This window comes from Contarinia nasturtii, unplaced genomic scaffold (genome assembly GCF_009176525.2).
Source record: "Contarinia nasturtii isolate CC-2019 unplaced genomic scaffold, AAFC_CNas_1.1 Cnas_scaffold_4311, whole genome shotgun sequence".
NCBI classification, from domain to species: domain Eukaryota; kingdom Metazoa; phylum Arthropoda; class Insecta; order Diptera; family Cecidomyiidae; genus Contarinia; species Contarinia nasturtii.
Window position 1 is genome coordinate 390,107 of NW_022201606.1, and position 14,102 is coordinate 404,208.

Sequence of the window (14,102 nt, forward strand, 5' to 3'; positions counted from 1 at the left end):
GAGCACTGCATGATGTATTCGAAATCAAGTGAAGAGTAGAGTAAGATGAGTGCTTGACATAATTATTCTCACAGACGATTGTAATGAACAAAGCAACAATAAACAAAATTATTACTTCATCAGAATGCAACCACAAACATGGAGTACACAAATGGATTCAATTCAATGGTAAACTGTGTGTGAAATAAAATTTAAAACGGTATGGCCATTAAGTTAAATTACAAATTTCAATGGAAAAATGTGAAAAAAGTATTAAATTTCACTTTATTGCTAGCATAGAGTGACGAAATTGCGGACAATTGAAACAAATGTGAATTGAAATGGAAGGGGAGAGATTTTCGTGGTTTGCAAAGAATTATTTGAGAAAAAGACCAAGACTTTCACCCACATCATTTCCAGACGACCAAATGGCATCCACGTCATCATGCATGCCTTCAACATCCACCACATCAAATCAAAGACCACGAATACAACGAATTTTAATCGAACCAAGCGATGAACAACTGTTAAAATGGCAAGAGAGACAAATATCCGAATGTATTGTTGAAAATACAGTCAATCAAATGGTTGAATCCTATTTAACATTTATCGAAGGTGAAAATGCGAATAGTGGAACAAGAAATGAACTGGACAGGGAAGCACATATTGCATCGTATAATGCATACAGAGCTCAGGAAAATTTTGAAGACTCAGCAATTGTTTGGGCAATTGATCAATATGGATTACAGCAGCATCATCAATCATTTTTCAATGATAATCGCAACGAATGCATGTCCACATCATCGTCATCAATATCACTTTCATCGCCACCTCATCTACAAACACAAGATGATTTGTGTTTCTTTGGCATTGCAAACGATAAAGATGTAACGAACGTTGGTACACAAACTGAGAAGAATATTGAAGAGAATGACGATATTCAAGTGAATGTTTATCAGAAATCTGTAGCGCCTAATGCAAAAGAGCAAAATGACGAAAATTCTTCGGTTGAACCGCAACAATCTGCAGGTGAAGAAGCAATAAATGATGAACATTTTGATTTTATGGAGGCATGTATGGAGGCGGCCGTTGCCGTTGCAATTCAGGAAAAAGGACTCACATCATCATATACGATGCAAAAATCACCAAAAAGATAGTACAAAAGACGGCCGCACACACATTTTCTTCTTCGCTCAGTTTTTGAAAAATAAAGTATTGAAATATCTGTACGTATCTGTAATAGATTTAAGCAATTAGTTCGCAAACAATCATTTTTAAACATTTAGGCATTAGATTTTATTTGTGTGATTTTCTCTTGATGAAAATAAAAAAAAAACCATTTCAATCGAAACGTTTCTGTGTCACGCATTTCCAATTGGTTTTCAAGTTCGGGTGAGCTCTGTTTACGTTTCGATTGTTCTCTTTCTTTTATTTAAATTTTTAGCTCAAATGTCATAATCTAGTACGTTCGAAAAACGAATCGATCATCTGGAACAAATGTATAGGCTACGCTCAAATGTCATTCGTCATTGTCATTTGGTTAAACAATCTATCGTCTCGTCTATAAAGAAAATTTATTCGTATAAACACATCATTATCGAATCCAAATCGAACTTTTTTTTAGTGTTCTCTTTTTTTTTACTTTCGTTTAAAAACACACTATCGTACATCGACGAAAAATTAAAATCAATCAAATTACGCGTATTCATCTTTTACACTCGCTAGCTGTGTAGATATCAACATGGTAAGCTATTAATCGCGGTGTTTGTGTATAAATACAAAGACTTTTTTTGTTTTGTGTTCGACGTCGACAACATGTCCGAATGGTATTTTCCATTGGAATGAAGATCTACTTCCGAAGTATTTTTCATCACAACAAATATTTCTGTGTAAGACTTCAACTGAGATTCTGATGTTATTTCGCAATTTCTTTCATTTTAGTTTCATTTCAATGGTTTTCAAATGATGTTTCCCGAGTCTCGGCCGTTCAACAATTCGTATAGATGTTATTCGGTATCGATGCTGCCGGGCAATGAGCGTCAAGACGTTGAAAAGGGTGGCAAAAGTGAGTAATACCTTTACTTTAATCATTGGAATTCAAACAATTAATCGCATTGTCCCCCTCCCTGTCTCTCTCTGTCTGTCTGTATATAGTTATTATGCCACCATCAGCGCTAGATCAACTGACTCGATTGAATGTTGTCTATCCAATGTTGTTCAAATTGACAAACAGCAAGAAAAGTCGCATCACACATGCTGGTGTATTGGAATTTGTGGCCGATGAAGGCAAAATTTATATACCATACTGGGTGAGATCCTATTTTCATTTGTTTTCATCATTTGAAATGCATTCTATCAATCTGATCGATACATTTAATTTGCAGATGATGCACAATTTACTGTTAGAAGAGGGTGATATTGTTCAAATCGAAAGCGTTTCACTTCCAGTCGCCACATTTTCAAAGTTCAAGCCACAGAGTCCGGATTTCTTGGAGATAACAAATCAAAAAGCGGTTCTAGAAAATGCATTGCGAAATTTTGCATGTCTGACCACTGGCGATCTAGTGGCCATCAAATATAATTCAAAAATCTACGAATTATGCGTACTCGAAACAAAACCCGGCAATGCCGTCAGCATCATTGAATGTGATATGAATGTAAGTCAATTGAACAATTCAATTTTAATTTTTCGTATGACATGCTAAATTATTGTCGAATTTACAGGTGGAATTCGATACACCAGTTGGCTGGGAAGAACCAAAACGTGTACCGAAAAAAACGGAAGCTGATGAAGACGCTGAGGCAAATGAACTATTACAAAATCACTACGACACAAGCACATTTGTGGCATTTTCTGGCGAAGGCAATCGTTTGGATGGAAAGAAAAAGAAATGTGAAAAGCCAGAAGCACCAACTGGATCACGGGTAAATTTCAATATGGCTATATCAATGGATTGGCACTGAATTTGTTTTTATTTTGCAGACATATGTTCGTGGAATTCCCGATTACAATCATCCATACGGTTTAATTCGATTCGATAGATCCGTAAAACCAATCAGCGACAGAACTGAAGAACCAAAATCCAATGGAAATGATGACAATGATGATGGCTTCAAGGCCTTTCAAGGTGAAGGATTCTCTCTACGAAAGAGCAGGAAATGATGATATTCATAAGATTTTGGGGTCGAAGCAAAACAATGATTTTGACAAATACAAAAAATGTAATGGTATCTTTTACAATTTGATTAAATTATTGTTTATTAATATTATGCTCTACTTCAGTTGTATAAAACCTGAGTTATTTTGTGAAAGAAAATAAATTAAGAATATAAATCGATGATTAAGTTGGATAAAGATTTTTTTTTTGTCTATATAACAACGTTTTTGAACTAATGGTAATGGTTACAATCACATTTTCAATTATCAAAATGTTCAACAAAAACAAATCACTTACAAATTGGCACCACAAATGACGTTTACATATTGACCAATGGGTTCTTTAAATGTTTTGAATTGAATTTTCTTATTTTTGCCAAAGTATGATTGTTGTTTCATTAAGTAGAATGGATCAATAAAAATATTCAAATGTTTCCGTCTTTTGGTACACCAAGTGTCATATTGTTCATGATCTGGCATAATAAAAAGTCCTTTAACGTTGCACAAATACAAGTTCTCCAGCTGAGTTCCTTTTACAACGAAAAATTCTAAGTCGTCAACGTCACGTACAGTTGTATAGTCCAAATACAAATTTTTGACTGTATTCCATTGTGTTTTAAGCGCTGCGCTCAATGTTTTTTGATCGACTTTTGGTTTGATTTCACGAAGTTCCAGCGTCACAATGTTGGTTAATTTGGGTAGTGTCGAAATGTCATCAAACTCCAAATTCCACAAGCCGAGTACATTCAATGATTTCTTTTTTGCTAAAATTTCAACAAGCTCATCAATGGGTTTATTATATGCTTGACAGTTAATAACAATGCGTTGTAGCTTGATCAAATCCTTAAATATCGGTTGATATTTGGTGGTTTTATTCAATTCGATGGAAAGTTCTACTAAATCTGATAAGAAGTCTATGGTTTGCATTTTGGTCCAAGGACACCAAGATCGTTTTATTGGATGCAATATATTTGGTGTGTAGCAAAAGTATTTGACTGTTTGGTTTTTGCGCAAAAATTGGTTGAGTATTTCTTCTTCGTCGAGATGAGCTGAAATAATCTGTAGTTTTTCCATATATGGCCATCGGTTATTCAAACATTTCAAATCGATAACTTGTTCTTGTCCAATGAACGTGAACTCTTTTAAGAAGTGGGCTTCCTTCAAGAATACGTTGTAATTTATACCACGCGCTGTGGCAATGGTACAATAGAACATTTCCATTGATTCCAAACGTTGAATTAGCGTTTTCATGATGTTGATGTCTGCCTTTTCAAAATGCAGACAAACCAATCTTAGCTTCGTCAGTTTGGTACAGTGTTCGTTTAACAGCGTAAGAAGCGATGTGTTCAAGTCCCATACAAATGATCCATCGATTGTTACACCCTTAATTGTTGAGCCAAAACATCGTAAGATATGCGCTATTTGTTGAAAATTTTCAATCAAATTGTCACACCTAATTTGACCACCGGATCGCCGTTTGAATGCTTTGTTGGCCAGAATTCGAAATTTTTGGCAAACACCTTTCATTACACACAGTTCATTGAGCGGAAGATATAGCATCGAATTCAAAAGAAATTTGTCTCCCAAATCGTTGAGACTTAGCTCTTTTCGTGACATTGTGCTCTTACTGCGTTCGCCTGTAAATCATTGAATTTGACTGTACTTAGTTCAATTCACTTTGCAAATGCCAAATACTATTGAGAAATTATTTGTCTATTTGTCTAACCTTTGAAAAAAAAATGTCGAGAAACTTTTGGTGTTTATGGTTAATATATTTTGGGTTTTTGATTGAAAAAATTCCGTTTGGCGAATATTTGTTCACTTCTTTCTTTCTTGCATACATCAATCCGTTACTTGCGCCAAACGAAAAAAAAAATCTGATTAGAAGTGTGACCACATCGATGTTATTGGCGTCGTGCATTTTATTTTTTACGTATTCATGCATAGTGTAACGCTACTACTATGTTTAGAAATAAGATTTATTGAAGTTTTTTTTAAATCAAGCAAAGTAAACTATTTTGAACAAAAAAGGCATTTGTAAACAACATGCTTTCCTTTTAAATTTTTTCAACTGAAATACGATTTGTATTTGGACAGTTCCACTGTGGAAAATGCCTCGGAAAAATAAACATGATAAAATACTAAATAGGTACACAGTTTGTCATTAAGATAATGAGCAATTCGAAAAAAATTATTTAGAGAGCGAATGATTCGTCATTAAATGGTTTTAATTTGAAAAAGTGTTTGGTTCTTTTTACATTCATTGAGACTAACGACCTTTTTGAGCATCATTGTTAAGTATTCTAGTACGTTTTTCCACATAAAACTAGTCTCGAATTTGCTTCGGTTGTTTATTATTGAAAACTTAGCCATTTTCCGATAATTTGCGCATTTTCCCTTTCCATATGAATTGTTTAATGAAAATAATTGATATTTTTTCGTTTGAATAATTTTTTTTGATCATTAAATATTTAAAACACAATTTCATCATACGAACAAAATATACGTAATGTTCAAATGACGTTTGTTAAAAATACGAAATGCCATGCTTTGTACGGTCTTTGTCTAACGTAATCTAGATGTTTCGATGAGCGGTAGAGACAACTGTGTTTCGTTGTGAATATACAGCTGAGTTCGCCATTGTTCATCATTAATCGTCTACAAGTCGAAGTGAACAGTTCAAGAAGAAAAAAGTGCTCAAGCCAAAACTTTCTATCAACGCTATAATTTATTTTGCTGAAGAAATCCATTGAAAATGTAAGTAAATCGGTTGAATCATTGAATCGGAAGATCGTAGATTAATCGCGGGATTTTTTTATCGGTATTTTCGTCGCGTACAAAAAAAATAATCGAAAAAAGTGAATCGAATGTAATCATGGCCGTCGCTAGTAATTTATACCGTTTCATTAGCCTTCTCGAAATTTCAATTGCGTCGCTTGTCCTATTTTTCGCGTAGCATTTTCCAATTCCCAATCAGTTTTCCGCGTTCTCGTTATTCATTTTCATTTTTATGATTGCTTCTGTCGGCCATATTACAAATGCTGTGAAATTCGTCGTAAAAAAAAATTGATGTCTTCGTTCAAAGTACAAAGTGCATTCTATCGCCTATCATCAATTTTTCGAACGGTTTTTTTTTTCTCTGGAAAAAATGTATCTCTGTTCGGGTATAAAGTGAATCGACAAACGACCTCGTTCGATATGCGCTTGATTTTTTTAGACGCTTATTCAATTTGCCAACTTTGAAAAACAAATGAGTCATCGTCATTTATATTTAGATCAAGCTTGATTCCATGCGGATGACGCACTGCAAAATCAAATTCTTTAAACGAGATTGTTTTCGATTTAATGCCATTTGTTGGCAAACGAAATAATTTCAATTTCTGTTTTATCAAGTCAAAAACCTGGAAATTCACTCGGAAATCTTTTTTTTGGTTTGATTTTCCATTGTGAGGATGACAAAGACAATTTACAGACATGAACGTACGTGTTTTCAATGTTCATTTTTTTTGTTCGTCGTCACAGTCATATGAATCTCCCTCTTGTATTTGTGCTCTTTGTGTTTTCTCCGTTCACTTGCAACTCGTTTAGCGCAGCGTCGTATGCGAAAGAAAGAGAGCACGATATGTGACAAACTGCACTCATTTCCATGGCTGCTGTTTGCTTTGAATTCATTACAAGTTTGTCTTTTGTCGAGTACGCATCAAAACGAAAAAACTTTTGAGCAATTTTATTTTCTCCAGAAAATTGTGTTGAAAAGCAGTTAATTCAATTAAATTTATTCGGTTAAAACGTTTAGCATAACTGTAAGTGAATTCGTCAACATTTTCAACGATTAATCATACGGAAAAGCATTCGATAATTTTATTCATTTGTTACTTCGATTCAAACAAAAGTTGGCTGACGCCTTTCGCCATTTGCATTTTTTTTTTCTTTGTTCAATTAGACTTTCTCTGAATTATTCAAGCCGAATTATCGAAAATCAATGATTATTCAAATTATTTCAAAAAAAAATATTTTGTTTTCTTCATTTTTGGCCAAAAAAGATTTTTTTAATTTTTTTTCTCATTCAGACGCCATTTTGATTTTTTCTCTCAATTACATTACATGACTTGCATTAAACATCTGATGTGCTTCACACACACTCATAGAGTTTGTTTTCAGCGGAGTTTAGTAGCGAGAAACACACGAACAACCAACGATTTCTTTGTTTTTGTTTCTTTTGAATTAAATCACATATAGTAACGAATTATCGACGCATTCTCACATAAATTCTTGGTCGGGTTAATAGTTAGTTTACAAACGCAGAATCGCATTCAATTTTCATAATATAGTAACATTTTTGGTGCATTTTTTTTATGTTTTCGTTTTTTTTATTTGTCAATTTAGATTCAACATGCAAATTTTCGTCAAAACATTGACTGGTAAAACCATTACCTTGGAAGTCGAACCATCCGATACCATTGAAAACGTAAAGGCCAAGATCCAAGACAAGGAGGGAATCCCACCAGACCAACAACGTTTAATTTTCGCTGGCAAGCAGCTCGAAGATGGTCGTACATTGAGTGACTACAACATCCAGAAAGAGAGTACTTTGCATTTGGTCTTGCGTCTCCGTGGTGGTATGCAAATTTTCGTCAAAACATTGACTGGTAAGACCATCACTTTGGAAGTTGAACCATCCGACACCATCGAAAATGTTAAAGCCAAAATCCAGGATAAAGAAGGTAAATGACATACATGACATTTTTCTTGGCGATTTACATGCATTTTGTTACAAGTTTTTAATTATTGTTTAATTATTAATTTAGGTATCCCACCAGATCAACAACGTTTAATTTTCGCCGGCAAGCAGCTCGAAGACGGTCGCACATTGAGCGACTACAACATCCAAAAAGAGAGTACTTTGCATTTGGTCTTGCGTCTCCGTGGTGGAATGCAAATTTTCGTCAAGACTTTGACTGGAAAAACCATTACTTTGGAAGTCGAACCATCCGACACCATTGAAAATGTCAAGGCCAAGATCCAAGACAAGGAGGGAATCCCACCGGACCAACAACGTTTAATTTTCGCCGGTAAACAACTCGAGGATGGTCGTACATTGAGCGACTACAATATTCAAAAAGAAAGTACTTTGCATTTGGTCTTGCGTCTCCGTGGTGGTATGCAAATTTTTGTCAAAACATTGACTGGTAAAACCATCACTTTGGAAGTCGAACCATCCGACACCATCGAAAACGTTAAGGCCAAGATCCAAGACAAGGAGGGAATTCCACCAGACCAACAGCGTTTGATTTTCGCTGGTAAACAGCTCGAAGACGGTCGCACATTGAGCGACTACAACATCCAAAAAGAGAGTACTCTACATTTGGTCTTGCGTCTCCGTGGTGGTATGCAAATTTTCGTCAAGACTTTGACTGGAAAAACCATCACTTTGGAAGTCGAACCATCGGACACCATTGAAAATGTAAAGGCCAAGATCCAAGACAAGGAGGGAATTCCACCAGACCAACAGCGTTTGATTTTCGCGGGTAAACAGCTCGAAGACGGTCGCACATTGAGCGACTACAACATCCAAAAAGAGAGTACTTTGCATTTGGTCTTGCGTCTCCGTGGTGGTATGCAAATTTTCGTCAAAACATTGACTGGTAAAACCATCACTTTGGAAGTTGAACCATCGGACACCATCGAAAATGTCAAGGCCAAAATCCAGGACAAAGAAGGTAAATGACATACATGACATTTTTGTTGGCGATTTACATGCCCTTTGTTAAATTTTTTTAATTATTGTTTAATTATTTATTTAGGTATCCCACCAGATCAACAACGTTTGATTTTCGCGGGTAAACAGCTCGAAGACGGTCGCACATTGAGCGACTACAACATCCAAAAAGAGAGTACTCTACATTTGGTCTTGCGTCTACGTGGTGGAGGAAAACCTTCTCGAAAAGGCACCCGATCTGGTAAAAAAGATGCATTGCCTGTATCTTGTGGTTCATCTGGGGGTACTTCATCTCAATGTTCATCTGGTTCTGGTGGTTCAATAGATAACATTCCTGCACAAGCGGTTGATCCCTCTAGTGAGAACGAAGAAACAAAATATATCGATAAAACGGTTGAAGGCTTCGACGATAATTGCAAAAATAAAATAATAAGGGGTTTTGCTAAAATTATGTTTGACGTTGGTGCGACTCCGAAAACTGAACTCGATAGGGCCTTTGCGGCCAGTGAGGCACGTATGAAAGAATTTACGAATAACAGAAACGCTGCTCTGTTAGAAAAAATTACGGAATTGGTGGGACCTTCTGTCAACAAAGCTAAAAATGATTTGGCCCTATTTACCGAAATTCAAGCACTCGTAAACCTATCGGAAGTCCACACGAGCCAAGTCCAACAAAATAACGACAATTCGCCGTCAACTTAATGTCGTACATTGAACGACTACAACATCCAAAAGAAAGTACTTTGAATTTGGTCTTTCATCTCCGCGGATGAAACATTCAGTTTAATAAATTTCTCGAGCAAAAAATAATTAAAGTGCTTCGCAAACACTATATTCGTGTCAAAAAACATTGTAATTGATTATTCTGATTGTTACCAAATTCAAAAAATGTGCTGCAAATTAAAAATTCCAAGAGAAAAAAACACAGTCTATTATTTATTTAAAAAAAAAATATTTTTCTTTATTTCAGAATTTTGAAATATACTTGATAAAAATGAATAGGTTTGTTACATTTTCCATTGAAAGTTTTAATTTGAAACTCATGATCGTTCAAATTGCAAAATTTAATTACTATTGGAGCATTAAATTAGGACAAAAGCCTTAATATCTGGTTAAAACAGCCAAAATTCAATATTTGCACCATCTGATTTGAATTATGGCCACATAAATTCAGTTGGCGTTGTATGTTTTTTTTATTTTGACGTCTTTGTGATAGTCCCTAACCTCAATAGCATACATTGTTGAACAATAACTGAACAAAATATTTTATTATTTTGCGTAAAAGTGTAATTAAAACAATGGCAACAAAATTGCTTCGCCTGCGAACGCAATTCTCGCAATCCTATACCACGAACAGTTCGTTGCTGAAAACAAAGTTTGATGCCGTGCAAAATAGAATAAACAATTTTCAAGTACCCGATCGTTTCAAAGGAACAATGGTTGAGAAATGGATGTTATATTGGAAAGGGCTTGTTTCAGATTATCGTGATGTTTTTATGGACGTTATCAAACAAGCAAAGGAGAAACCGATTCGGGCAGCAATTTACGGTGGATTGGGTGCGTCAACAGTGTACAGTTTCAAGCATAACCCCAGTGAAAGCGATCATATTGAACAGCTTCGAACATACAATACCAAAATGGTGTTGGTGGATCCAGTTTGTCAAAATAAAGTCTCATCGCAATATCTCACATTTGTGGAACGATGTCACAACGAAGGCATTGTCCGTCGATTGAATTTGGGCATTGTTTCATTGCTGTGGCTGGACAATTACGATCGAGCATTAGGTTTATACAAGGCAACCTGTTCATTTACACGACCCGAGCTTATTACATGGCACCAAAGAATCATTGACGTAGGCTTCTTGGATAAATGGTGGAAAATCGAGGAGAAAATGATAGATTATGATATTAATGAAAATACTTTGTAGAAAAATCGCTTCAAAACATATAAATGTTGGTTTTAGAAAACCACTGCATTCTGTGCTAAGTTACATGTGAAAAGAATAAATAAGTTTAAAGGCATAAATGTCATTGAATGCTTCATGAATCAAAGGTGTTTGTCTTTGTATTTTTTCAATTGTTTTCTATTTTCAGTTTTCATTTAGCATTTGAAAATTGAGTAATTGATTCATAACCAAACTTTTGCCAGAAATGACATTTCACTTCACAACGAATTTTATGATGACACTTTGACAGCAGCCAAATAAAACATGCTTGTTTGAGACTGTTCACATAATTCGATTTAAATTCGGTATATTTGGCAGTTAAATTAACGAAGGAAAAAGGAAAACAGCAGTATATTGTCGGGCATTGTAAAATGGATAAGAGTAAAAAGTCGATCAAAAAGTTTCCCAACACAAAAAATGACAAAAAAGCTCAAATCAATAACGAGGTAAGACGATTGAACTATGGATTATTGCACGGTCGACAAAAGTTCCTTCCGCTCAATTCGGAATTGTTATTAATGTATCATTCAAATTACAGATCATTCAACTGCAAGGAAAATTTAAGCAGGCCAAGATTGTTACAATTCGCAAAATTGTGAATAAATTGAAACAGCCCGAAAAAAATTCAAAGCAAAATCGAGTTGGCAAACTGGAACGATATCAAAATGTTCTCAATCAACTGAAAGTAAGATTCAAATTATCTATGTGATAGATTGTAATTTAACTAATTCGATTTCTTTCCATTCCCCATTTGTTTTGTTCATTTAGACCATGTCACCGAAGCGATTGGGTGTTTTAGCATTGCTCTATTACAAAACTGGAAAGAATTATTTGGCAGATCAAAATTCAACGGTTGAACAGTTGGCTGTTGGTTACTTTTGCGAACACAAAGCCGTTGGTGTAACATTGGATGCAATTCGAAATAAATTGAAATTGGCCGAATCGTCTGAATGGAGGAAATTGGTTAAGAAGCTGTTTAAGAAGAAAGAAAAATCAGAAAACGTCGAAAAAATGGAAAAGAAAACTTCGTTCATTGAAAGTGATGCAACTGATACGAGTGCCATTGAGAAAAGTAAAAATAAAAAGGCCAAGCAAAACGTAGAGACAAAAGGTAAACAAGAAAAGTCGACAAAACTACAGAAGAAGCGAAAGGAATCGGCTGCGCAGCCAGATGAACCAAGTGAAAGTGATGCAGAGACAGAGGTTAAAACGAACGAAATGAATGCTTCAGAGGCACCGACAACTGTTGACGACTTTTTCATAACAGCCGATGGTAAAAACTATTTATCGAATGCCGTTGTAACTCGAAAACAAGAAGAAGACACAGTTGACGACGATGCCAATTCCCACCTTGGCAAAGGCTTTGAAAAGAAACCGAGAGAAGCATCATTCTTCCATAAGAGCGACAAAAAACCTGTGAAACTTGCCACAAATCGATTTGAAGGCTTAAAACGAAAGTGGCCCAATGAAATTGAAGAGATAGTTCATAAGATAAAAGAAGCAAAAGTAGATACACAGCTACATCCATCTTGGCAAGCGAAACAAAAACTCAAACCGACCATTACCGAATTTAAGGGAACCAAAATTACATTCGATTAAAATCATTCATAATTTTCCTTGTGAATCGTATATTTTTATTCAAATAAATTAGATATGAAAAACATATTTGTTTGTTTCGATGGTCAATAGATTTCTGTTTACAGCATGTGTTCTCAACTGTCAAAACGATGCACGGACCTGTCAACGGTGAATTGTCATATTTTCATGTTCTCACAAAGTTGATGGGAATTCCATCATAATTCATTGGAAAATGTCTTCGATTCAAGGTATTTTGAATCGGTCAAAAGACATTCGGCTTTTGTGCAGTCGCCTTACAAATCTCAACATTACAAAAAATATTGTCCACAACAATTTTTTATGGTGAGTTACCGAATGAAAGGTGTTTTTTTTTCGGAAAATTACTTCAAGACACAATGTTGAGGTTATGTTTCCATCGTTCAAAACTCTGTATTTTCATTTTTTTCTATTTTTCTTGTATTTTAGTCCACAAAATGGGAATCAATTGAGTTTATTGACGGCCAATTTCCATACCACTATTCAGCGATATGATTTAATGGAGTTTTTCGATGACAAAAAAAACTGGGGCGCAAATGAAGTGCGAAGTGGAAGAAGTTGGCGTTTGGACGAATTGCGGATCAAATCGAACTCGGATCTACATAAACTGTGGTATGTTTTATTGAAAGAGAAAAACATGCTGCTCACAATGGAACACGAAGCCGATGAGAAATTTGAGCTATTCCCCAGTCCGGAACGCATTGACAAAGTCGAAGAATCAATGGAAAATATTGAAACAGTTGTTCGTGAACGGAATAGAGCATACCATTTATTGGAAACTGGTCAAGATGGCGAGCGTCCAGCTCGTGTGGAAACTAACCAACTCGGTTTGCGATATTTTTACAGGTAACATTTTGAATAATTTTCAATTTGGTATAGTTACATAAAAACCAATACATTTTCTTTTATTATAGGACACGGGAGTATTTCATTCCACAAAAATATAGCAGAAAAAAACGTTTCTTCAATCCATATCGTGTGGATAGAGACGTTAGTACTTTCTTGAGATTCTATCGTGAAAGACTCGCCAAAATGAAATACAGAGCGAAAAAGTAAGTCATGATAAGCATTGCTGGTGTCATATACATTTTATTCATTTGTGATTTTCTTCTTTTTTTAGTCGCGATAAAAATTATGTCACCAAGTTACTGTCTCGTTACCCCAATTTGGACCGAAAACTTGTTCAACGCGAATATCCATATGTTGACGTCAAAGCAATCGATTACAAAGACAAATCCCGTGGTCATTTTGCACCAAAGATTGATTGAAACCATCATTTGTGCTTTAAATCAAGCAATTTGAATTTAAGCATTTAGATTTGCACATCATCAGATTTGCAGATTTAGATTAGAAATAAAGAAAAATGTTGATAAACAACTATTGTATGAGTGTGTTTTTCATAAAATGGTTTTTAATTCAGTAAGCCATTTGAGATAATAGTGACGCACTTCAAAGTGCGTGTTAGGCCAATTGGTTGGTATAAAATAGATAAAGAGAAACTATAAAAATGTATTCGCATTGGTAAATCATTTGGTATCTTTGTAATCGCAGGTGTTCAGAATATTTATTCAAAACAATGATATGGTTTTGGTTTATTTGTTATCAAATCGATCACGTAATGACCGTGGTGATATACCACGTAGGTCTTATCGTTTGAAGTGGACCCTTGTCTTGAAGTGATTAAAAA

At 35.1% G+C, this 14,102-nt stretch overlaps 7 protein-coding genes across 10 annotated transcripts; 6 read left to right on the top strand and 1 right to left on the bottom strand.

The window, feature by feature from the left end:
• The first annotated feature begins 2 nt into the window (after positions 1-2).
• On the top strand, positions 3-1,330 carry LOC116350677. Of its 2 annotated transcripts, none has more exons than XM_031782559.1 (2): positions 3-199; positions 275-1,330. In XM_031782559.1, exon 2 carries the CDS (start codon positions 321-323, stop codon positions 1,134-1,136), a length of 816 nt encoding a protein of 271 aa, XP_031638419.1. In that variant the 5' UTR covers positions 3-199; positions 275-320; the 3' UTR covers positions 1,137-1,330. The 2 variants fall into 2 exon arrangements, with proteins under 2 accessions (XP_031638419.1, XP_031638418.1); XM_031782558.1 differs by having other exon boundaries at positions 4-199; positions 280-1,330.
• A 176-nt stretch (positions 1,331-1,506) lies between these two features.
• Positions 1,507-3,324, top strand: LOC116350888 (ubiquitin fusion degradation protein 1 homolog). Its single transcript, XM_031782866.1, has 6 exons — positions 1,507-1,723; positions 1,921-2,044; positions 2,134-2,288; positions 2,364-2,636; positions 2,704-2,904; positions 2,963-3,324. The coding sequence occupies exons 1-6, from the start codon at positions 1,721-1,723 to the stop codon at positions 3,140-3,142; spliced, it is 936 nt and encodes a 311-aa protein (XP_031638726.1). The 5' UTR covers positions 1,507-1,720; the 3' UTR covers positions 3,143-3,324.
• Positions 3,254-5,175, bottom strand: LOC116350887. Its single transcript, XM_031782865.1, has 2 exons — positions 4,863-5,175; positions 3,254-4,773 (listed from the first exon to the last, which is right to left on the bottom strand). The coding sequence occupies exon 2, from the start codon at positions 4,751-4,753 to the stop codon at positions 3,431-3,433; it is 1,323 nt and encodes a 440-aa protein (XP_031638725.1). The 5' UTR covers positions 4,754-4,773; positions 4,863-5,175; the 3' UTR covers positions 3,254-3,430.
• Positions 5,176-5,760: 585 nt separating this feature from the next.
• On the top strand, positions 5,761-9,778 carry LOC116350575 (polyubiquitin). 3 transcript variants are annotated; one of them, XM_031782409.1, is made up of 4 exons: positions 5,761-5,893; positions 7,523-7,860; positions 7,945-8,856; positions 8,941-9,778. In XM_031782409.1, exons 2-4 carry the CDS (start codon positions 7,530-7,532, stop codon positions 9,555-9,557), a joined length of 1,860 nt encoding a protein of 619 aa, XP_031638269.1. In that variant the 5' UTR covers positions 5,761-5,893; positions 7,523-7,529; the 3' UTR covers positions 9,558-9,778. The 3 variants fall into 3 exon arrangements, with proteins under 3 accessions (XP_031638269.1, XP_031638271.1, XP_031638270.1); XM_031782411.1 differs by having other exon boundaries at positions 7,523-7,634; positions 7,947-8,856; XM_031782410.1 differs by lacking the exon at positions 5,761-5,893 and adding an exon at positions 6,809-6,939.
• Positions 9,779-10,050: 272 nt separating this feature from the next.
• On the top strand, positions 10,051-10,877 carry LOC116350793 (mitochondrial import inner membrane translocase subunit Tim29). The gene has a single exon (XM_031782730.1). It carries the CDS (start codon positions 10,154-10,156, stop codon positions 10,781-10,783), a length of 630 nt encoding a protein of 209 aa, XP_031638590.1. The 5' UTR covers positions 10,051-10,153; the 3' UTR covers positions 10,784-10,877.
• Positions 10,878-11,009: 132 nt separating this feature from the next.
• On the top strand, positions 11,010-12,464 carry LOC116350791. Its single transcript, XM_031782727.1, has 3 exons — positions 11,010-11,247; positions 11,340-11,486; positions 11,570-12,464. Exons 1-3 carry the CDS (start codon positions 11,173-11,175, stop codon positions 12,398-12,400), a joined length of 1,053 nt encoding a protein of 350 aa, XP_031638587.1. The 5' UTR covers positions 11,010-11,172; the 3' UTR covers positions 12,401-12,464.
• Positions 12,465-12,537: 73 nt separating this feature from the next.
• On the top strand, positions 12,538-13,800 carry LOC116350792 (39S ribosomal protein L47, mitochondrial). The gene is made up of 4 exons (XM_031782728.1): positions 12,538-12,721; positions 12,845-13,261; positions 13,330-13,467; positions 13,536-13,800. The coding sequence occupies exons 1-4, from the start codon at positions 12,612-12,614 to the stop codon at positions 13,681-13,683; spliced, it is 813 nt and encodes a 270-aa protein (XP_031638588.1). The 5' UTR covers positions 12,538-12,611; the 3' UTR covers positions 13,684-13,800.
• The last annotated feature ends 302 nt before the right edge of the window (positions 13,801-14,102 follow it).